This window comes from Phytophthora infestans, genomic scaffold (genome assembly GCF_000142945.1).
Source record: "Phytophthora infestans T30-4 supercont1.2 genomic scaffold, whole genome shotgun sequence".
Classification (NCBI taxonomy): Eukaryota; Oomycota; class Peronosporomycetes; order Peronosporales; family Peronosporaceae; genus Phytophthora; species Phytophthora infestans.
The window spans coordinates 4273390-4296091 of record NW_003303757.1 but is presented as its reverse complement, the minus strand read 5'-3'; the positions used below and the strand labels follow the sequence as shown (position 1 = coordinate 4296091).

Genomic DNA, 22702 nt, shown 5'->3' with positions numbered 1-22702 from the left:
ATGATACCGATGATGATTTAACCATCCCGTTCAATTCCTGGGACAACGCGATCGACTCGCTGCAACACGGACTCGCCTTTGTGGTTGTTCTCGTCGCGGCGCACCCGCTCGGACTCTTCTTCCCGAAGCTCTTCAAACTCCCACTCATCACGGGTTACCTGGTTATTGGCATTATCGCTGGACCCTTCCTCGCTGATCTTATCACTGAAGAAAGTGTAAACATGCTCTCGAACTACGTCAGCGCATTGGCTCTGTCGTTCATCTCGTTTCAGGCCGGCCAGGAGATTTATCTGCCGGAACTGAAGCCGCAACTCAAAGCTATCATGACTCTTCTCGGTGTGCTGTACGTTACTGCAATGATCATTCTGACGGGAGCGATCTTACTGGCAGAGAACGCTTTCTTCTACAAGGACATGGTACTCAACTGTCAATTGGGCATTGCGCTCATGTTCGGCTCGATCTCTGTACTAGGATCACCCGCCACTGTCATGGCCATCAAGATTGAACTCAACAGTGTGGGTCCATTCACGAGTTTGATGCTGGGAGCGACCATGACGGCTGAGTTTGTAGTGCTCGTGTCATTCTCGATCTCTCGCATTGTGTGCTCCATCTACTGCGCCGAACTGGACGTATCTATTCTGAACCTGGCATTCACGATGAGTGTCGTGTTGGCAAACATCGTGGTGGGCGCAATTCTGGCTGGCGTGACGCTCCTCATCTTCAAGATCCCGGGAGGATCGCATGATCACGCAGACCACGATATCGACGACGGCCTCGCGGGACGTAGCGTGTCGGCGTTCCATTCTCGACGAACAGGCCACCAGATGACCTCAGTGGATCGAGACATGGCACCTCACCCTCACAACGCCTACAACGATCAGACCCCAGTGAAGCAGTCGTGCTGGACCAGTTACATGTCGTTGGCAGTCAAGGGATTCATTTGGCTGATGATGGGCTACATGTTCTACCTCTTCACCACCCTCTTCGCTCAACAAACCGCCGCGTCCTACGGTTTGTCGTGGGAGGTCAAGCTCGAGCCTTTGCTTGTTCTAATGATCGCGTCGTGTATCGCTGGCCACCACACGGGGATCCGTCACGACATGCACGTCATCCTCGACACTGTGGCGCCGTACATGTTCCTGCCTTTCTTCGTCATGACCGGTGCGGCTCTGAAGCTGGACCAGGTGCTGGACGCAGTCCCCCTTATGAGTTTGTACGTGGTTCTTCGCTACGTCGCAATCTTCATCGCATGCTACTTTGGTGGTCGATTCATCCTCAAGCTGACACCAAAGCAGTACAACAACTTGTGGCTTACGATGACCCCGCAGGCTGGTGTGGCCTTGGGATTGGCAAACGAAGTCAAGGCCATGAGTACGGAGTCGTGGGCTGAGGAGTTTTCAGCGACGATCGTTGCGGCCGTGGTGATCAACCAGATCATTGGTCCGGTCTTGTGCGCGATGGGTTTGAGTCGTGCTGGTGAGACGTTGAAGGACCGTGCTGCCGAGGGCAGTATGCCAAGTGACAATGGCGATCACAACCTCAAGAGCCTCCACAGCGGAAGATTCAGCAGCATTCGTGGCACCAACCTCAGCAACATGCACGGCGGCAACTTCAGCAACATCAGCATGTTCGATGCCGGCCGACGCATGTCGAGTCCTGCAATGACGATGGGCAAAGATCCGCGTTCGCTTCTGCCGTTTTACAAGGTGCAGAATGCTGTCGTTATTGGAGATGACGAAGTGGCCTTCGAAGTGGCGCTTGATCTCTCGCTCTATGGTGCACAAGTGAACGTGCCTTTGCTGGACAAAGAGCGCACCAGTAAATGGCAGAAGATGAACGAAACAATCCTCAAACGTACTGCCAACGGAGACCTCATCTCGTACAAGAACACACTCAAGGATCGAGACGCCGCGCAGGCCATGTCGGCAGCCGATGTGCTCATTTTCACTGGTGATGCCAACCGTACGCGTGAGAATGTACACTTGCTCAAGTCGTTGCTAGGAGAGTCTCACCCCCGGATGATCGCCTTGGTTCCGGACTGCAAGTTCAGTAAGGAGATGAAGGCGCAGGGTGTGCTGGTGATTCAGCCGTCGATTGCTCTGGCCAATATTGCGACCCGTATGGCCTTGCTGGACCAGAAATTGGCCGAAGCTTTGTCGAACGAGATCAGTACGACGAGTGACTATAATACGGCGTCGTACTTCTTGCAGCCGAACAATGGCTACAGCGAGTCGCTATCGGAGTTGTGCTTGGATGGCCGCTCGTTGGCCCTTGGGCGAAGCGTTGTGAACCACCACTCAGTCGACTACGATCGACTTGCTGAAGTGTTCGCGGCCGAAAACTTACCGATGCCTCCTCCGCCGTCCCGTGTGGCCATGTTCGGTACGTCGGGTGCGGGATACGACCCCTTTTCGAGCAACAGAAGCAACCGGGCCAACTTTTTCGTCATGCCTGATGACCCCGAACTCTCCGTTAGGATGACCCCAGCACAGTATGCGGGTACGCCCGGCATGAGTTTGTCTCCCCGTCGCGGTGCACCCTTCAGCGTGTTGCAAACCCCGCAAGGCCCTGAAGCTCGCACGCCCGCAACAGAACCAAACGAGGAGAGCAAGCAGCCGTAAGACGGGTCTGGGACCGCCGCTCGATCCGTACTCCAGGTTGGCCCATAGGATACAGTAGGTAGCTTGTTTATTTCTTTCGGTTAGCAAAATGCGTAATATACCAATTATTCAGACGACAACACGTACTGTATTCGAAGTAAATCCAAGCTTACACGTATAGTAGGTACCGGTATTAATAACAGGCCATCAACTTACGAGGCCGTACGCATAATTCGTCATGACAAGAATGCAGTGCTGCGGCACGACAGTGGCGTTGGAGGTTTGTGTAGAATGCTCTGTACCACCTTGAAGTAAAGGAGCAATGCGCATGGAGCTCTTCGAGGGCGGAGACTGCGGATGATTCCGAATAGCCAGGGAGCGAAGGATAACTTGTCGACGTGAATGCCAAGGTGTTCTCAATGGTCACTGTCCACCGACGCAGGTCAGTTTTACGTAGAATTCCAAGTAGAACTCTACTGCTGGCTGCAATCCAAGCTATCATTGCTGCGCATGTCGCAGGGCTCGGAAAGCCCAGCGAAGCTGGCGCGAATGAAGCGGATATGGGCCGGGCCGTTCCGTGACTTCGCTTTTGTATGGGATTATACCTCGCCCATTTTGGGTTTCCAGCCTGCTATACGAAAGTGGCGGACCTGAAATGGCGACACTCCGAAGCGTTGGGTCACTCCGCAGCGTCGGCTCTATGCGAAGTATGGGATCGATGCACACTATTTCAGAGGACTACGCGACGCTGGCAACGCCCGTATCCGAGTCTGTGAGCAGCACATCGTCAGAGGAGGGCGGGGACGTCGTCGTGCCCGTGGACCAAGTACAGCTTACCGACGAAGCTGCCAGTGACCTCTCCACAGCAGTCGCCCCGGAGCCAGTTCCAAACAGTAAAAGCAAAGTCATCCCCATTATGATGAGCGTCGTTATCGGTGCGTACTTTGGTGTAGGCGTTCGTGTGCTACTCACCGAATTTGCCGACGCCATGTACGAGAGTCAGACGGAGCTATTGGAGCTGCTGGGCTTCGGCTTCTTCCTGCCGAATGTGGTTGGCTGCTTCGTCATGGGGCTTGCGACTAGGATTAAACCGGTGCTGCGCGGTCAGTATGATGTACTACTGACAGGAATAACCACAGGTTTCTGTGGGAGCTGCACTACATTCGCTAGTTGGGATCTCGGCGCAGGACTTATGTTCGTTCGCGGTCGCTGGCTGAACGCCATTTTAATGCTGTGTGTACAAGTGGCGAGCGCGATGGCAAGTCTTCGACTGGGCGTTCATGTGGCCGAGGGTGTCGTGCACTACTTCACGTTTCAAGAGTATCCTTTCCGTAAACCACCCGTGAACCTCGGACAACTCAATCTAGACCTTGAGCGGAACATTAACCATTTCCGAGAGATCAAAGTGCACACGTTTGGACCGCTGGTCGCTCGACGAGTGCATGCTACGGAGGAATCTTTGGCTATCGCTCGAGATTCGTGCATTGAGTTGATAGCGGAGATCACCCAAGTCGAACACGAGCAGCATCCGGTCCACCATCATAATACGGTTTGGATCATCACCGCACTCTTATTGACAGCGCTGTTCTGGATATTAGCGTTCTGTGGCTTTGACAATTACCCGAGTTCGCGACTGCTTGCACTCTGCTTTGGACCGTTCGGCGCGTTGCTGCGCTGGTATTTGTCGCTGTACAATAGCAATCCCGTGTGCAATCGCTTCCCGTTCTTCACTTTCGCTCCGAACGTAGTTGCGTCATGTTTGAGCTGCGTCATGGAGATCGTCGGTAGCGTCGTGTACCAGGACAGTGCTTCTGCGTACCGACATTTCGTGATGTGGGGCCAAGGAGGCGTCATGGTCGGGTTCCTTGGATCACTTTCCACGGTGTCGACTTGGGTTAACGAGTTGGATACCCTCTCTTCAAAGCGCTTGTATTGGGCCTATCGATATGGTCTAGCTAGTGTTGTTATCTCGCAACTCGCGAGTGTTTTTATTCTTGGCATGTACGACGCGTACGGCAGCGACCCTCTCATCGGATAATGCTGCTGATTTTTTATGTAGTTAATATTCACGTGACAAATATACGTGAATCAATTCGGCTTGTACAAGTAAGCACTTATCAGCTTGTACCAACCACAGCAACCCACTACGGCAGTCAAGAGTTCATGGTAAACATCGATCGCATGATTGCGTCGGTGTCTGCTCGGAGCTGGGACGATTCCTCGTAGTCGCGGAGCTCAGTTTGCATCGACCTGGGAGACGTCTCTCGAATAGCCTGCAGTGCCGCTTCACCTCCTGTACCACACCACGCAGTACCATCAGCAAGAGCTGGATCCTTATCAGACTACAGGGCCACGTACCAGCCAGCACAGCAGCATCCTGGACGACCAGGCCACGTTGATCCCTTGACAGCATCAACTCCCCCACAGCGATAACCTCCACTATCGATCAAGCACAGTATTTAGCACCCGCACCCAAGGCTCCATTAGTTTAAGTCCAGACCTCCGAAACTGCGGAGCGTCTCTGAACACTTGGTCGCGTCATCTTCCGACAGAAGTCGGCACCTTTAAAAGAACACAATGAGCTCCATCATCCGTGCTGATTCGGTTCTTTTTCACGCATTGATTGTTGACTCGCACGTAAAGTTTCGTTTCCCGTTGCTCGAGTAAACGCGCAGTAGTTTCCTGCCCATGACGCACTTCAGAGGCTGTTCAAACTTGCGTTGGAAGAATCTGCCGATCCGCGGGTACACGAGCTGCACGCTCTGCGAGCCGGCGTCGAGCACCAACTGTCCGTGTCGCTTTGAGTGTCTTAGCTTCGCTCTGCTCCCTGTGGTGTCCTCCATCACGAGCTGAGCCGAGAAGACGGAATCCGCGCGCGCCATTGTTAAATGGCGCCCTTCAACATCCACGCTACGTAGCGGTTAAATGTTTCAAAAATAAGCCGTTTCATCAAAATTTTGGGTTGAAACGATCGAAGAAAAGTCAACTTTCGCTATTGCAACTTTTGTATGTCGAAAGAGACGCTGATGGCTTCTGCTATGCGGCGCACGCTACTGCTTTCTTTTCTCGCTGTAAGCGCGTGTTCAAGAGTCGCAGCGTTCGATATTCGATGGGAGGACTACTGGGAGGCGGCCATGTATCACACGGGCCTGGGCTGTATGTGACGCTCAAATGTAGCCATACGGTTGGAGTGGAGCTGCTCACTATTCCCGTTTACGCTAGTAGATCAATGCACTTTTGTGGACAAGCCGTCACAGACAGTTCTACAACATTTACAAGATAATTTGAAGGGCCAGGAGCGAGCTGTAGAGGCGGTGGTGGGCGCAATCGAAGCCTGGGAATTCTCGTGAGTTGGCCCTCCAAGAGGAATACCGTTTTGATGGGTTTACCTGACTGTACTATTGTGATTTCCTGCAAGACGGAGCTCCACTAAAGACCGCGCACCACTTGTGCTGGCCATCACGGGACCAACGGGAACGGGCAAGACGGAGATGTCCAACCTGGTCGCTGAAGCGCTGTTCAAACGCAAGAAAAAGCTACCCAATAGTGAGAAGCGCGTACCGTCTGGACTGCTGATCTTCCGGTGAGTGACGGTGGTTGAGTGGTGATGTCATGGGTAGGACAGCTTTTTAAAATCTTGCTGCTGTTGCTGACGATAGTGGAGAAGATTTTAGCGACAATTTTACGAACCCGATTACTGAGTATCACACGCAGATCAAGACGAGGTAGGAGCTACTTTGCAACGAGGTTGCGGTGCTCTGACACTACTAACGTATGACTTCACATTGCAGACTTGCGGAACACTTGCACCACTGTTCAGGAAAAGCCATCGTGGTGATCGATGAAGTGCAGAAGGTGATTCCACACACGCTTGACGGTATGATAACGTCCTGTTCGTGGTTAAATCCGGACAATATCGATAGAGCTAACATTATACTTGTACTGCTTGCTACTTGCTGCAGTTCTGATGGAGGCTGTGAGTGAGAGCTCGCAGTTTTCCTACTACAAACATGGAGTGACGAAGAACATCGACACCGCCAACGTATGTGAGCCCCGAGACCTGAATTTGAATTAGGGAAGTGCTTTTTGATTTAGCACTTACTTGTTGTGCACATCTACGCAGGTAATTTTCGTGCTGGTGTCAGATATTGGCGTCGGAGAGATGGAACAGGTCATGATTCAGTACGACACTCGGGACGAGATACCCACGGTTCAGCTGGAAAGAGTTGTCAAGTCTGCTCTAGACGATCAGTGGAAGCGACTGGACTTTGGCAAAATGATCGATCAGGTACAGCGAGCTTACTATCCCGTTGTCGCCATACTCTTGCCTCACTCTTTTCTTTTCTTGCTGCTTAGGTCATCCCGTTCCTGCCCTTCGAGCACCAGCATATCGTCGAGATCATTGCACTCAAGCTCCGGCAGCTGGATGAAAATTACCGTGGCAAATACTGGCATCGACTGTGGATTGAGGTGCGTCCTCATCCGCGAAACTTTGCAGTTTATTCTAACGCCTTGTGTGGCGTGCAGGACAACATCGCGGACTACATGTCTCGTCTGGACTCGGTGCACTACAAGGTCCGCTCTGCTGTGGTGAACGGCAAGGTAAAGTCCAGTAAAGTGTTCGCAAAGTATGGCGCCCGTGACGTTGAGACGGGCCCAATTCAATTGCTCAAGTCGAAGTTGCTGCGCTACTTGCGGCCTTTCAATCCCGACGCTGAGATCCGGATATCGCAGGACGTTGATACCAAGGAAATCGCCATCGTCTCTTGCGCTAAAGAACACTTTAAGCAGAAGAAGAGGACCAAGAAGCAGAGCCAAACTGCAGCAGACATTGGCGTCTCGGACGACAGCGAGTTTGTGAACATCGGTTGCGTCACTAAATGGGCTGGTCGGTTTGAATAACCGGTATATCGATTTAAATCTTTTTTTCCACCAATCATATAGTATCGTTGTTTAATTTTCATCCAGTAAGGTATCGGTATCTTTTCGCTTGGGGGGAGATTTTGCAACTGAAGAGCGACACTATGAGCGGGCTAGAGTCATCGGAGATCTGGGGCGCGGATGAGGGCTTGGACCCGGAGATCCTGCTCATGTCGAACGAGGAGCTGCGCCAGCGCATCCGTCTGCTGGACAACGACATCCGTATCATGCGTAGCGACATCCAGCGCATTAATCACGAGAGCAACTCGCAGCGAGAGCGTATTAAGGAGAACAACGAGAAGGTGAAGCTCAATAAGCAGCTGCCGTACCTTGTGGCCAACGTGGTGGAAATATTGGAGCTCGAGGACGACGAGGATGAGCAGGACGGCGCCGCGACGGACGTAGACGCCGCCCGTAAAGGCAAGAGCGCCGTCATCAAGACGAGCACGAGGCAGACGATTTTTCTGCCCATCCCTGGACTCGTGGACTCGACCACGCTGATCCCTAACGACCTTGTGGGTGTAAATAAGGACAGTTACCTTATCCTGGAGAAGCTACCGAGCGAGTATGACTCGCGTGTGAAGGCGATGGAGGTGGACGAGAAGCCCACAGAGGAATACAGTGACATTGGTGGACTGGATAAGCAGATCCAGGAACTCGTAGAGGCTGTGGTGCTGCCTATGACGCATAAGGAAAGGTTTGAGGCGATTGGCATCTCGCCTCCCAAGGGCGTGTTGCTACACGGCCCACCTGGAACGGGTAAGACGCTGCTGGCTCGAGCTTGCGCCAAGCAGACCGACGCCATCTTCTTGAAGCTGGCAGCCCCACAACTGGTGCAGATGTTCATCGGTGACGGTGCCAAGTTGGTGCGTGACGCATTTGAGCTGGCCAAGGAGAAATGCAAGGACCAAAACAGAGGCGGGGCAATTATCTTTATTGACGAGGTGAGCTTGGGTGAAAAAATTTAGGACTGGAAGGGGGCGATGCATTTCTGATATTTGTGTTTTTTTTTTTCTGGTAGTTGGATGCCATTGGTACCAAGCGATTCGGTGGCGAACAGTCTGGCGATCGAGAGGTGCAACGTACGATGCTGGAGCTGCTGAATCAGCTGGATGGCTTCACGAGCAACACGAAGATCAAGGTCATCGCTGCCACGAATCGTCCTGATGTGCTGGACCCGGCACTTCTCCGTTCTGGACGTCTGGATCGCAAGGTTTTTTTGTTTTTGCGTATATACGCGCTTTCGAGCCTTCTTTAAAACTGATGGTGGATTTATTGTTCTGTTGCGAAGATTGAGCTGCCGCACCCGACAGAAGAGGCACGCGCTCGTATCTTGCAGATCCACTCGCGTAAGATGAACGTCGACACGGAAGGTAAGCGACAGCAATCAGCTTTGGACTTCAGAGCTGCGTATAACTTGACGCGTTGATACCTTTGCAGACACCAACTTCGATGAGCTGGCGCGTTCCACCGACGACTTTAACGGTGCACAGCTCAAGGCGGTACGTTATATTTCCATTCCAGTATTTTTATTCTTTATTTAATTGAGGTTCTTAATCTGGGTTGTTCCTCCAGGTCTGCGTTGAGGCTGGTATGCTTGCTCTGCGTCGTGAGAGCAACGTGATTAAGCACGAGGACTTCATGGAGGGCATTTCGGTCGTAGCGGCCAAGAAGAAGGCCACACTGCAGTACTACGCTTAGAACAAGCTGTGAACTGTAAATGAACCATTCGGAAACGATACGTTGTTGCTGGCGTTAAGTGTATCGGAGGGTCGTTTTCCTTTCGTTGCTGGAGAGTTTTCGTGTTTATTTTTGAGGCGGCTGTACTCGTTGCACGTGATGATTTACTGAGTAATGCGCCCGTTTGGGAGCGATTGGAGTGCGGATCAAGTAGATTGTGCTTCAGCGTCATCACGCCTGATACATTATTTTGTCGGTGGCAAGAAGTGAAGAGCAAGCATGGATGCCAAGCTCGAGGATGAATCCTCGCCGCGCTACGATTCGGAAGGTCGGAAAAGGAACTCGCTCGACCAAGCGAAGGTGAACGAACTGCTGCTTGTTGCTTGCCCCTACGTCAAAACATAAACGTTTCTTGACTTATTGGTGCTGTGTTGCTTCACTCACACCAGCAATTAGTACGGAAAAGCTCTGCACAATTACTACACATACTTGATACGAGTAAGCCGTCACCTACAGAAATGGTAAGAAGCCTAAACGTACACTTGGACAAGATGAGATTGGATACATTGAACAATGCTCGTGGCTTTCTACAGAACTTAGACCTCGATGCCTTCTACTATTCGCGATTACGTCGCCGTACACAATTTGCTCAGCAGATCAGCAATACATTAACGGCTGCGGGCGTTCCAACAGATTCTGCTGCTGCCGGCGCAGCTGAAGCTTCGAGTCCTAGCAAAAAGCGTGGAATTGGCATGACACTTTCACCCGGAGAAGAGTACGAAAATTATCAAAAAGTGCAAGCGACAATGCTGGGAGATGACGCTTTATTTATTACGGAAGACGGCATGGGTATGGTTCATCAAGAAGAGGAAGAAGAAGACGACGATGAAGAGGAAGAGAAACGTGCATCCCACAATGAAAAAGTGTTGCCACTCAATCAGCTAACAGGTGACGCAACAGATCGAGAAGAATTGCGAAAAGCTGCTGGCATCACGATAAAAAAGACCCAAAAACGACGCTCAGCGCTAACGGAACGAACAATTCGCGGTAAGGAAGATCTAACACGTCCGACAGCTCGAATGATAGACCCGCTTGGCCGCTTTCGTCTCTTTTGGGACCTCACGAGTATCAGTTTCATTTTCTACAACGCTATTGTTTTACCGGTAAGCAAGAGCACCGAAAACTTTCAGTTATACTGTCTTCTCATTGCTACATCTGCTGTGCCTATAGTTTAAGGCAACATTTGATGTGGAGGCCAAGGACAACCCATTTGAGACCGTGCTAGATGTATTTTTTCTTATCGACATTGTACGAGATGCTTTTCGTTACCCCAGTGGATGGCACACTAACTGTTGTTGTAGATATTGACCTTTAATACTGCGATCGAGAAGGAAGGCTCTATACGGTACAATCGCCGACTGGTAGCAGAGACGTATCTCAAGTCGTGGTTTCTTGTGGACCTAATTGCAGCCTTACCGTACGGTTATATCTTCACCGAAGATGGCCATTACAGTGCGACTCTGAGGAAATCTGTCAAACTGCTGAGACTCATTCGCTTATTACGGCTGCTCCGCATCTCACGCATCTTACGACGCATTCAGAACGCCGTTTTCATTCGATCTACTCTCAGCTCACTCATGAAATACTGCCTCATGGTAATCTTTATTAACCACTGGTTCAGCTGTATCTTTCACGCTATCGGATCAAGCAACATCGAGGAGAGCTGGATAAGGGCCCAAGGTCTTGAAGAACCAGATGCGAACAAGTGGGATCGCTACGTGGCTGCGTTATACTTCTCCGTCCAGACACTGTAAGAAATGGGGTAATATTTTTATATTTATCATAAAGCGTTGACAAACAAGTTCAACTTTGTGTGCTTGCAGCTCAACTATCGGCTTCGGGGATGTGGCTTCGCAAAGCGCACACGAGCGACTGTTTTGCGTGCTTGCAATGATTGTCGGTGGAGGCATCTTTGCCTACGGTATTACCAATGTAAGTGCCAATTCGAACCCAGAACACACTCACGTATTCCTGGTTAATCATTTGTTTTTTTTTCAGATCGTAGAACTTGTGTCAAGCCTGACGATCCAGGAGACCGTGTTTCGACAAAAACTGGATGAAGTGAACGAGTACATGAGCGCGCGTGAGCTGCCAATTAAGCTCCGCATGGAGATTCGCGAGTTCTACCACAACACACGGCAATCACGGGAGAGTAAACTCAACTCGGAGCAGCAAATTCTGAACGATCTGTCGTCCAAGTTACGATCAAAAATCGCGTTGAGCATTAACGATCAATTCTTGCGGAAGTTCCCATTTTTCACAGGCAGTGAACCCAATTTTTTGATGGAACTCGCACTAAACATGCGCGTGATCCATTTCGCTCCACTTGAAGACGCAATTATCGAAGGAGAAATCGGTCACGAGATGTTCTTTATCTTCCGTGGCGCTGTGGAGGTCGTGAAGAAGAACGTGCGCATTGGAATCCTGGGCGAGAATCAATACTTCGGTGAGATGGCCATCTTGAGTCCCGACAATCGCAGGACGGCAACAGTGCGAACGCTGTGCTTCTGCGAGCTACGAATGCTCTCACGTGCTCGCTTTCTAGAGGCGCTGGCTCTCTTCCCAGCGATGCAAGCGAAGATGGCGCAGATTGCACAGGGTCGCGCTGCCGCGGTGAACTTTGATCCGATTAATGAGAAACAGAAGCAGAAATCGGGCCATTTCAGCGGCAACAACCTCATGACGGCAGCAGCAGCGTTCTCCTTGTCGCCACCTCTGAAACCGGAGCAAAAATCATTTAAAGCTGCAAACCCACACCTAGCTACGACTGCAAACGGGAATGCGGTAGCGCCAACACCAGCGTCCACTATTGCTCCGAGATCCCCCACGTTCGCTCGCCATTTATCGGCTGCGCGGTTGCCTTTAGAGCAACGACCTTCGGAACGACTCGCAACCCACATCCGTGCACCGACTTCTGTTCGGATAAACAGCAACGTACGTCGAAGCTCTGGCAACGTCGGGTCGGTTGGAATTAGTCCGGTCATGTCGATCATGATCGGTGAAATCACTTCCTTACTTGAAGAAGCCACTCGTCGACAGGATCTTCTAATGACTCAAGTACGCACGCTGAAGGAAGACGTTGACAGGATACGTATGCCTGTGACGGACATGGACGAAAGGAGAAACACCAACGAAGATCTATCTGACATTTTCGAAAAGAACAACAAGTGAGCGATCGATTGGTGTCTACAGTACAATGACACCCAGATCAGCCCCAGAGATCAGCGTTACGAGATCGTTGCGGGCTCCTGTGCTAGAGGCACGATGTACAACTCCAGATCTGTCTTATTGGCATCTTCGGGCAGCGTTAATCCTCGTTTGCGCTCCATCTGCTCTTGCAGTTGGTCATAGTGTTCGAAATCATCCCAAGCACTTGAGCGGCTATCGAACTCAGTGAAAATGGACAGGAACTCATTGGCCTACACAAGAGCATGACTCAGTTATTAGCTCTACTAGCTCTACCCGTGTCTGATACAAGTACCCGAATCCAGCTTACCTCTTCAAACAGCACTTCTTCACAGTCCCGACACGATGTGATGGACTTTTTCGAAGGCGTGTTGCTCATCCTGACACCCGTGAAGACGTAGTTGGGCACGTCTTTGACCAGCAGCCATTCGACTTGGAAGAACCCTTCGTACTTAAGCTTCTCCCACAACTGGAACTGCGCATCCGTCCTCACCCCCGACGTCATGCGAGCGACTCCATTAAAGTGCTTGGTGCCACACACACTGTCAAAATAACGTTAGTCACACTCCAGACGTCGAAGTATCAGAACTAACCTGAAGAAGAATAACACTGGCCTCACTGCTGTCAAGTCACTTTTAAAGACTTGATCTAGCAGCGCATTGTGCATTGTAGTGGTGCTCCAGATTCCATATTTGAGGCTTTTGTGGAAATTGGCCTCGCTGAAAGACTTGAGCACAAAGCAGCGGCACGTGGCGGAGGTGAACACCTCGCGCACCAACTCTGCTTGCTGTGTGTTTATTGCAAAATCCTCATCATTATCATCTTTCCCGTCTTCTTTTAGTGCATAACGTGGCGCAAGCTTCGGCCGTCGCTTCTTCTTCTTCCCGACTGTAGCGGAGCTTGTCATCGCTTTGCGAGTCTGCTGGCGGACAGTTGAACCTGCCTAACATCATTTTTACGCTATAGAACAGGTTTTGGCTAAGTTGAAGTCACGTCTATTAGCGTATCTGTGGCAGCGACATCATGTTCGTCTGCGTCATTCGCTTCGGCTCCTCGAAGTTCTACTTCTTTGTTTGATCTGCGGGCTGTAGATACCAACACATCATCAACTGTAGGAGACTCGCTTGAAAGCTGACGCTGCGACTTGCTGACGGCTGCTCCGCACAGCTGAAGCAATGCCTCTTGTTTGTTGCGAGCTAGCACCTGCGTCGCGGTATTTCCGCCTCGATCTGCGAGCTCTGCATCGGCACCAGCTTCCAACAGCAAACGTGCCACTTGATGCTGTCGTTTCCGAACAGCGAGCAGCAGCGCACTCTCACGTCGAGCCCCAGCTCGGGCGTTCACGAAAGCTGTAGCCATGACCTCATCCTCAAGACTTTGCTGCTGCGCTTTTGGAGCTGTTAGTAGTGCTTTACAGATGGTAAGCAACCCATTCGCTGCTGCAAAGTGCAAAGGTGTGAAGCCCTGGTGGTTGGCAGCTTGCCACTTCTCAGTCTCCATAACACTGGATCGACGAGCTTTGTGCCCCGCTGTCAATGAAAGTGTCATCGCTTCAAGCAACAACATGGCACACTCTTCGTGGCCGTGCTCACATGCTGATAATAAGGCTGAGCTGTCTGTCGCCCCATCTAGTAGCGTAAAATCTGCACCTCGTTCAAGAAGCAGAGTTACTACGTCGCCGTGTCCATATCGCGAAGCTAGCAATAAAGCAGTAGATCCTCCTGATACGGCAGAGCTCGTTGTCGCTCCAGAGCCTACGCTGATAACCACTTGCTGATTGACTGCAGCGCCATGCTTAAGAACCAGTCGAACAATTTCACAATGACCATTCATACTTGCTGCAAGCAGCGGACTAAGCCGAACATTCACGTCTGCAGCGGAATTGTACACGACACCAACTTGTCCGATAGCGAGAGAGTTTTCCTGTGTGTTCATAGTCTCAAGTAGTCGCACAACCACGGGTGTCAGCCCTTCCAGACTCGCCAGCAATAGTGCCGTCACAGCTTTCTCGTTGCTGGCATGAGGGTTGGCCCCATGGTTCAGTAGCCAAAGAGCAGCTTCGCAGTGTGCGTACTGCGCCGCGGAGATCAGTGGCGTACTCTCCCACATACCTCGGATATTAACCAACTCTTCATTTGTGCCCTCTTCACTTTCCTCTTCTTGAGTTTCAGGAATCTGTGACCCTGGCTGTTGTTGATACTTTTGTAACAAGTCCTCCATCGCAGAGACGTCTCCACGTTTCACAGCCTTGAGAAATTGTACACGGAGATCTGCGCGACTTGAGTTTCGACAACTGCTTTGTGACGACTGACTTGATGCCTGTGGGTCTGGTACCAGCGTGTTAAACTTGTGGTGTTTGTTGTTCTTGTCCTTCCCAGTTTGCAAGAGTACACTGTCCGCCACAACAGAAAGAGGCTGCTGCGGAGCCACCGAATTCCTCGAGATAAGTCCGCCCATCACTCCAATGAGGAGCGTGGAATTGTGAGCGCTTCAAGCAGACAGTTGTTGAGAGGCTTAAGAGGTGCCTCCTATTCGTCGTTGAAGTAGTTCCATAACTATAGATAGGGAGTTACATGTATCACAACTGCAAATTATTTGAAATGCTCATTTGTTAATCTTTCGTTTAGCTGTCTAGCCCAGCTTAAATGAACTTCCGCCGGGCGCTTCAAACATCCGACGAGTTCGTCGCTGCTGGTTGTTTTCACTGTCCTGGCCACCCATTCCATTCGCGAAGTAGTCCGATCTACTGCCCGAGTAGTCGTTACGACGAACTACCGCCAACGCAGTGCTTTGTTGCAAGGTCTCCCACGAGACAGCTCCCGGCGCGGCGGTAACGCGATCGCGGCGCTCTTGTGCAGCTGTCGGTGGGGCGTAGTACGACAGCCCCGCAGCTCCTGCATCGGGAGTTTTGATGTTGTTGTCGCCGTGTTCGGGAGCTTCAGGATGTTGAGGATTTGAGCGACGCGACTTTCGTTCGTCAAGGTAGGACGACTGGTTGTCGCCACCACCAAAGATCAGTGAGCCCATAGTCGACCCCCCCAGCTTGCACTGTCGCGACATGAAGAATTCGATACTTTCTAGCGATCTTGAGCTGCACGAGAACACTTGAAAAGTGCCACGCCCACCAGTAAAGCTCTGTTGAGAAAACTCACCGTCTATTTGCGCGCTAGACGGCATGGCTTAGTGGCAAATTGAAACCATCGCTTTTTGGTTTCCTGTACGCTGAATCAGTCCATCAGTGGCGATCTCGACGACTCTCTCGATTGTTGCTGAGACTCCGTCTGCTTCGACGGCGAGTTGGGTGGTTGCGGTCCTGCCGACGGGAACTTCTATCTCTGCTTCGGCTTCTCCTCCTCCTGCTGTGACGCACGGGAGACCTCTTCCTACTGCTGGATCGCCCTCTCGATCTGGATCTAGATTTGGAGTGACGTGTTCTGCTAGATCGTTTATCCTGGCGTCGGCTTCGATTGCGCACTTCAAGCGCATCAGTAGAATCGCGCCAATCTACAGCTAAACTGCGAGCAGACAGGGTTTTGCTAGGCCCATTGACACCGTCATCGACATCGCGAAACCCACCGCCGAGCACAAGCTCTCGATCCATTTCGAGACTGAGTCCGATCATGTGCTTCTGGATCATTTCGCGGTATGCCGCAGGACCGATCTTCGTGCCAACCTTCCCTCTGTACGAAGCTCGTCGACGCTTGTAGTCGCGTTCGGCAGTTGCATCACTCGATTGGGGTTGAGCGTTTGTTAGTTCTGCGCTTGGAGATGCAGCACGACTTGTCCCTGAAGATTCCACTTGAATCTTATTAACTGTCTTCGTCGTTTCCAGCTTCTATTGAGTCCAAACACAGTATGTTAGTTTACCAATGATAACCAATCTGTCAGCCACATACACGTACGAATACACTACGCAGTCCGATCTCGACAATCATAAATTTCCAAAGGGCGAGCACGATTTTCTGGTAGCGGAAGCAAGTCATTGTCAGTAAGACTGGCTTCTTCAAACTACACCAAGCACACAACTGACGTTAACGTTGCTACCAAGAAACTCGTGAAGTTCCAATACCAATAAATCGGGCTGACAGAAGTCTGGGTGGTCCAGCAGTCCTGCCACATATTCAACCAGCTCTTCATCGAGCTGGTCATCTCCAGGAAGTACTCCAGGACGACCAAGCTCAGCGTTCAACCACCGGCGCAATGACAAGGAAGCTACCAGTTCGCGTTCGTCGTCTTCCATGGAAGCAAATGCCTGCGGGATACGCTGCCACGCTTGTACTTGCTGATAGAATGCGGCTGCAGACGTTGCAGTTCTTTGAATCGCAGCGACCACTCCTTCTTGTTGTCCCTGGCCGTCTGCCTCTGCCTCCACCAAACTCTGTAATGCAGTGATCTCTTTAGACCCCTCTTCGGCCAAATCTGCATTGGTCTGTGTGTCGTCTACAGCATTTACGCGGTTGCGACTGCCATAGTAGAACTGCCAACACAAGGCCTCTTATAATCAGTTTGTGATACTTTCAAACATGATTGCACCAAGCACCTTACAGCTCCATTATTGATAGCTGGAAGTCTTCGTTCTCCATGGCATTTCCACTATGGTCAAGGCAGCACCAGGATAAAGTGTCAATACCAAAGATCGACTGGATAATATACCTGTTGTCCCCACCAAATGCCTCGCCAGCGACGTTTTTGACACGAAATGCTCGTTCAAACCCGATCCACAAGACACGAGCTCCACTGCAGGCTTAATGTTCACCCGGGTCGTCTCTAACAGCGTCTGCAGCGCATCCGACACCTGTGTTGCGTATGCCGCATAACCCGCAGCCATTTTGGAGCCAGTGATTTGATTGTACCATTTGCGCACACTATGATTGCACCACCCAACACTTGATTGGGTATAAAACTCAAATAGAGGCATTTAATTGGATGAAAAGCGAAAGAAAACACAACCACTGAGAACGAAAGGCAGCAAACATAGTCGACCAGTCCGAGATGGAGACCCCCTCGACCGAGACCCCAGCGCTTCCGATCACCACCTCCTTGCAAGCCACGGAGATGGCATTAGCTGCTCTCCCCATGCCGGAGATGTCTGTGATGGTGCCAACTAAATTATCGGAAATGTCACTGGAAGCGCCGCCCAAACTGGCGGAGATGGCTTTGGAGATCCCAGTCGAAACATTGGTTATGGAATCGTCGGCGAAATCGCCCAAAGAGAAGCGCAAAAACCTCACGGACCAGCAGCGTGTGACGATCGTTCACTACCTATTGGCAAATAGTGCCGGAGGACGACTCAAGCACGGGGACATGAAGGCTGCTGCTACTCACTTTGGGGTGCATCGTGCTACGATTCGTCGGTTGTGGAAGCTGCACACGGCGTCCAGTACGACGGACGGGTTGGCAGGCAACGTCGCCAGTCGGATCAAGGGTCATTCGGGACGGAAGCCGAAGGTGCCGGACGAAGAGCTCAAAGTTCGCATTGCAGCGGTTCCCGCGGAGCGCCGAATGACTGGGAGAGGACTGTCGACGGCGCTTGGAGTAAGCAACAGTGTGGTGGTGCGGCTGATCAAGAGCGGCAAGCTGCGACGCCACCCCAAAAAGCTACACTACATCATGTGAAGAAGTGGACCCGTCGTTTATCAAGCAAAGCTTTACTTTTACTTCAACGTGTTGAACCTCCTTCTTATCCTTGTCATTCTTTATCCGAGTTATTTAGCGTACATACCATCACTTAATTCAGCCAATCAGCGGCAGCTCCACGTGGCCAAGTCGAAGTAAGATCGCGACAACACCACGTCAAGGCGTCAGGCCATAAAGAATTCCGCGGACTGAATCTTAAGTGAAGAACGCTGGAGCATTCAATCTCGTAATGTCTTGCTGGCAATTCCTGTGCGTAGCGCTGCTTGCGTTTCTGGGCGCGTTGCAGCTGGCAGCCGCCGATGACGCCGCTTCCAACGTGATCGTGCTCAGTAACGACGACTTTGAGCACAAGACGCAAGCAGGTTCGGGCGCCACGACTGGCGACTGGCTCGTCGAGTTCTACGCGCCATGGTGCGGCCATTGTAAGAAGCTGGTGCCCATCTACGAAAAGGTGGCGAGTGAACTCAAGGGCCAGGTGAATGTGGCAAAAGTTGATGTGACGGCCAACGCTGAGCTGGGCAAGCGCTTCGGCATCCGCGGCTTCCCCACGCTGCTGCACTTCAGCCACGGCAAGTCGTACAAGTACTCGGGCAAGCGCACGCTTGAGGATCTTGCAGAATTTGCCCGCGGTGGCTTTAAGAAGGTGGAGGGCGAAGTGGTGAACGCCGCCCCAAGCCTCTTGGACTTCGCCGTGCAGCAGGCGGAGGACGTCAAGAGGGACTTCATCACGCTGCTGGCCACCAAGAAGAACGTGCTGCTCGTGACCTTCTCCGGAGGGCTTCTTCTCGGTCTGCTGCTCGGCTGCATGTGCGGCTGTTGCACGAGCCGCGGCAACAAGGCACCCAAGACGAAGAAGGAGTGAGCTTGAAGTGTGACAGGGAAGCAGCCGAGCTGCTCGTATGTTTTTACATTTTTTAATGGAGCTCTGAGCTGCAATCTGAAAAAAATGTGACTTTTGTGGCTTACATTGCTTGTGCGATGCGCTGATTGAGCTCCAAGAAGCTGTATTTCAGCTCCAAGCTCTCGAAAAGAGACTCTTCGACGCCCTTGTAGCTTGCGAGCATCTCGTCCACTTCCACGAGTTTACCCGGGTCGCGTTCCTCGAAGAAGGCCACGAGTCGTGCACGAAACGGATTGTCATGAGTGATGGTCGATGGGGACGAGGAAAACGAGAGTGTTTGTGCCTCTTCATGTCGCTCTGGAGAGGAAGAATACGCAGGTATCAACGATGCAGACGGAGGCGGACGCCCATTCAAGACTGCAATGTCGTCCTCGCTCAACGTATAGGGGATCGACGAGTCTTCTTCCTGTTCTATTGTCTCATCTCGACTTGCTTCACTTGGACTTGCGTCAGTGTGGAGATTATCACTATTTGGAGGTGATTCATTCCTGACTGAAAGGTCTAGCATCGCCACACCTTCCTTTCCCGTTACTGTGTCCCTAGATTGAGCTTCAAAGTCTCCTGGTTGTCGCGGCTGTTGCTGCTTCAGCTCGTCCCGAACTTCCTGCAGCTTCTTCTCATTTTCTTCAGCCTCGTTAATGAGCGTCCTGATCTGCGTCAACAGCAGTTCATTCTGCTTCTTCAACCGCTTGTTCACCATGCGCGCCTCGTTCGCTTCAGCCATGGCCACAGCGATCTGCCCCTCTGTCTGCGTGCGCATGTTACGGATTTCCGTCACGAGCACACGCCTCTGGCCACGAGCTTTTACTAGCTGTTGAGTCAGCTGCAGACGCTCTTGTTCCCAGGTCTGCATTTGTTCTTCGTATTGCTGCTTCGTCGCGGCCATTTCCCTTGCAATTTTTTCCAATCTGGTAGAAGTGCCTGTCAAATGGTTGTTTAAAGGATACCCTAACTCTGCACGACACCGTAACACTGCTGCTTCAGCCTGACCAAGTTCCTGTTCAAGTCGATTGCGGGTCGTCGAGTCCATTTCACTTGCCAGGCTGGTGGTCTCTTCATCGCCACCGTCAAAGTCATCCGTCTGGGCCACAAGATGTTAGTGCAATACCACTCAAGCAGCATGGCAATTGGCGTGCCGTACCATTGCCCAACGATGTTTTTCTTCCAGTAGGGCATCACGTTCCGCTTGGATCTCACGCCATGCTTCACGTTCCCTCTGTATCCGCTGGAGCTCACCTGCGATGGACGCTAATTCTTGCTCCCTCGCCTTCACTTCATTAGCCAAATTCTCCTTCTCTACAATTGCCATGTGCGTCTTCGACCGTTCTTGGTCGCGTTCTGTAGTCAACTTGGCTACACTATCCTCCAAGCTTTCCTACATAAGTGGAGACGAGATGTATGGATAAACTTCGGCGCAATTCGAGCGGCTTCACCACAGCTTAACGTACCATCCGCTCCATCAGCTGCATGTTGAGCCCATTCAGCTCTTCCAACAAACTACGAGCCTCACTGTCCGATCCTCCGCTGCGTTGGGCTTTTGACGATGGAACTACCGCTGTTTCTTCCTGCGACCCAAATAATTTCCAAGCCAGATTCCCCGCTGCGTTAATCGGCGCACTGAGTAGCCAGCTCTGCTGAGCAATAGCCTCCGGGATGTAGGCAGAATACCCCGACTGCTGGCTTGCGTCAGATGATGATCCAGAGCTTACAATTAGCGCCGAGGACAGAGCTGCATCTCGCTCTTGATCGCGCGCCTTCTCCGCTTGAACAGCTTCATCCAGCGCATCAGCAGCTGCAGTCGCTGACTCCATAATGCTGCTGCTCACTACTTGAACCTGGTACAGAACACTCTTCCTGCATAAAAAATTAATAGACACACCAGTTAAGACTCGGGTTTCTACTGTTCAAGTTTACAGTAGATACCCCTCACTTACCCTCGCAGTCTCGAATACGAGTTGTCCCACACTAACGTTGCCTTCCCTGGCCGTAGACACCGGTACAAACCCTGAACAGCACGACTTGTAGTCGTCGACACATATCTCGTCCTCGCGTGCACAATTTCGACGGGTTGCTCGTACGGTTCGGGAGCAAACGACACACTGAAGTCCACGTCGAAATCCTCCAACTCGAACTTCCACACAATAAACTGCGGGGACTCGTCGTCCTTTTTGACCTTCACTTGCATCACGACCTCATGCCGTGAGCCTCTCGGGACATAAAATTTCTCTAACGGAAAAGGTTGCAAGATAAAATCTACCGCTGTCATATGCATTCGAGCGCCTTTGTCCTCGTCGCGTTCAGCTACAAAACTCAGCCAGTCTGGATGCAGGTCTAACATTCCGCAGCGGTGGGCGGCTAGGTAAGCCGTCATCTGAGCACACCATTGGGCTACCACTGAGACGTTGCGATTACCCTTAGACGGGAATTCCGGCAGCGTAGGTTGTTCAGAGGCTCCATCATTTTGCTTCGGAGCCGCCGCTTGGATGCTTTTGAGCACGTCAAACAGCGTGTTTAGCGGCCGTTTGATGCAGTAGGAAGTAACGCCTTTGGTCACGACGAACTCGACGGTGTAAACATGGAGGTCCGAGGTGTAGAGAGACGACGCGAAGGTCTGGGTGATACTGGGAAGGCCTAAGTCGACGCTGGTTACTACGACGTCCAGGAACCGGTCCGCGTCGGAGTTGTCACCTTCATCGACACACAGATATGACGTACAGGATGAACCTGCTGCGGAGCTTGTGAGGGCGTCCTGAGCTCCAGGAGTGGCGCTGGCGTCGACCATTTTTACAGCATCGGACATTGCTGAAATCAGATGAAGTAGGGAAAATGATCAAATCGGTGTAATTTCATATAAAGCTCCACCTTTTTAATTTATCCGTCATTGATTTGGATTCTATCCAAAAAATCGTTGCTCCAAAGATCGAGCTATAAAGTGCTCTAGGAGCAAATGCTATACCGGTATTTTAAACTTAAGCATGTCGTATTAACCCCTTTTCAAAAAGCGAGAATGGGTCGCGTGCAATTCGCTGGTAAAATTTGGTAGTCGGAAACTTTAGCATCCGCGACCAGTCGCCATCCACGGATGGATGTTCCATCTGCAAAGCACAATAATACCAAAAAACTAGCGCTCTGGGCGCCCGCTCCGCGGACGCTAGGGCATGGTTGATTGGTGTAGAGAGGGTTGACCCTCCGCTGCGCTGCGGTGGGCTCAGAAACCCTTACTCAAAGCAAAACTCCATTTAGAATATAAAATATACTGTGCTCAAGTTATGTTGCGTTGCAACAAACGATGTACACAATATCCTTAGTGTTTACGTGTTCTACATCACCAATTGCCTGTCAGCCTACCTCTTGTATTATTTGAAGTCATTTTTGACAGCCTCACTTATAAAAGGTCTGCGTGACGACTGGCTGTTACAAATAGATACCCGCGTGATGGATGGCTATTGTTGAGCATCATGGTACAGGTAGACGTGACAGTAACTATTGCGAAGATGAAGTCTTCGCCGTTACCACCGGGGCTATAAGTCATCTGCATGATGAACACTGTCTTTCCCTAAAAGATTTTGTCTTAATTCTCGGCTAAGCGCTTCGCTCCTGAAATGCCACACTTTCAGGTGCGCTTCATTGCAAAGTTACTTTCGGTTATTTAGAAGGTGGATCAGTATTATTGGTGCGCGAAACCTCAGCATAAATCGGTGAGGAGATCTCAGATAAG

At 51.3% G+C, this 22702-nt stretch overlaps 11 protein-coding genes across 11 annotated transcripts; 6 read left to right on the top strand and 5 right to left on the bottom strand.

Moving 5' to 3' along the window:
• Positions 1-3519: 3519 nt before the first annotated feature.
• Positions 3520-4638, top strand: PITG_01800 (uncharacterized protein; the record flags this gene model as incomplete). The annotated part of the gene is made up of 1 exon (XM_002908363.1): positions 3520-4638. The coding sequence occupies one exon, from the start codon at positions 3520-3522 to the stop codon at positions 4636-4638; it is 1119 nt and encodes a 372-aa protein (XP_002908409.1).
• A 248-nt stretch (positions 4639-4886) lies between these two features.
• PITG_01799 (uncharacterized protein) lies at positions 4887-5443 on the bottom strand (the record flags this gene model as incomplete). The annotated part of the gene is made up of 4 exons (XM_002908362.1): positions 4887-4893; positions 5009-5039; positions 5101-5162; positions 5238-5443. The coding sequence occupies 4 exons, from the start codon at positions 5441-5443 to the stop codon at positions 4887-4889; spliced, it is 306 nt and encodes a 101-aa protein (XP_002908408.1).
• A 169-nt stretch (positions 5444-5612) lies between these two features.
• Positions 5613-7502, top strand: PITG_01798 (uncharacterized protein; the record flags this gene model as incomplete). Its single annotated transcript, XM_002908361.1, has 10 exons — positions 5613-5756; positions 5826-5946; positions 6019-6183; positions 6260-6325; positions 6392-6477; positions 6563-6642; positions 6724-6888; positions 6957-7070; positions 7128-7361; positions 7455-7502. 10 exons carry the CDS (start codon positions 5735-5737, stop codon positions 7500-7502), a joined length of 1101 nt encoding a protein of 366 aa, XP_002908407.1.
• A 112-nt stretch (positions 7503-7614) lies between these two features.
• PITG_01797 (26S protease regulatory subunit 6A-A) lies at positions 7615-9261 on the top strand (the record flags this gene model as incomplete). Its single annotated transcript, XM_002908360.1, has 5 exons — positions 7615-8464; positions 8542-8733; positions 8812-8893; positions 8961-9022; positions 9096-9261. The coding sequence occupies 5 exons, from the start codon at positions 7625-7627 to the stop codon at positions 9219-9221; spliced, it is 1302 nt and encodes a 433-aa protein (XP_002908406.1).
• Positions 9262-9718: 457 nt separating this feature from the next.
• On the top strand, positions 9719-12431 carry PITG_01796 (potassium/sodium hyperpolarization-activated cyclic nucleotide-gated channel, putative; the record flags this gene model as incomplete). The annotated part of the gene is made up of 7 exons (XM_002908359.1): positions 9719-9721; positions 9794-10363; positions 10431-10508; positions 10562-11010; positions 11084-11192; positions 11259-11965; positions 12080-12431. 7 exons carry the CDS (start codon positions 9719-9721, stop codon positions 12429-12431), a joined length of 2268 nt encoding a protein of 755 aa, XP_002908405.1.
• A 56-nt stretch (positions 12432-12487) lies between these two features.
• PITG_01795 (uncharacterized protein) lies at positions 12488-13353 on the bottom strand (the record flags this gene model as incomplete). The annotated part of the gene is made up of 4 exons (XM_002908358.1): positions 12488-12679; positions 12757-12988; positions 13040-13226; positions 13296-13353. The coding sequence occupies 4 exons, from the start codon at positions 13351-13353 to the stop codon at positions 12488-12490; spliced, it is 669 nt and encodes a 222-aa protein (XP_002908404.1).
• Positions 13354-13424: 71 nt separating this feature from the next.
• Positions 13425-14903, bottom strand: PITG_01794 (uncharacterized protein; the record flags this gene model as incomplete). The annotated part of the gene is made up of 1 exon (XM_002908357.1): positions 13425-14903. One exon carries the CDS (start codon positions 14901-14903, stop codon positions 13425-13427), a length of 1479 nt encoding a protein of 492 aa, XP_002908403.1.
• A 134-nt stretch (positions 14904-15037) lies between these two features.
• On the bottom strand, positions 15038-17029 carry PITG_01793 (uncharacterized protein; the record flags this gene model as incomplete). Its single annotated transcript, XM_002908356.1, has 5 exons — positions 15038-15523; positions 16023-16281; positions 16349-16408; positions 16477-16909; positions 16992-17029. The coding sequence occupies 5 exons, from the start codon at positions 17027-17029 to the stop codon at positions 15078-15080; spliced, it is 1236 nt and encodes a 411-aa protein (XP_002908402.1).
• A 394-nt stretch (positions 17030-17423) lies between these two features.
• On the top strand, positions 17424-18062 carry PITG_01792 (uncharacterized protein; the record flags this gene model as incomplete). The annotated part of the gene is made up of 1 exon (XM_002908355.1): positions 17424-18062. One exon carries the CDS (start codon positions 17439-17441, stop codon positions 18060-18062), a length of 624 nt encoding a protein of 207 aa, XP_002908401.1.
• Positions 18063-18312: 250 nt separating this feature from the next.
• On the top strand, positions 18313-18945 carry PITG_01791 (protein disulfide-isomerase, putative; the record flags this gene model as incomplete). The annotated part of the gene is made up of 1 exon (XM_002908354.1): positions 18313-18945. The coding sequence occupies one exon, from the start codon at positions 18313-18315 to the stop codon at positions 18943-18945; it is 633 nt and encodes a 210-aa protein (XP_002908400.1).
• A 450-nt stretch (positions 18946-19395) lies between these two features.
• Positions 19396-21796, bottom strand: PITG_01790 (uncharacterized protein; the record flags this gene model as incomplete). Its single annotated transcript, XM_002908353.1, has 5 exons — positions 19396-19451; positions 19501-20065; positions 20126-20359; positions 20433-20838; positions 20919-21796. The coding sequence occupies 5 exons, from the start codon at positions 21764-21766 to the stop codon at positions 19396-19398; spliced, it is 2109 nt and encodes a 702-aa protein (XP_002908399.1).
• Between the last annotated feature and the right edge of the window lie 906 nt (positions 21797-22702).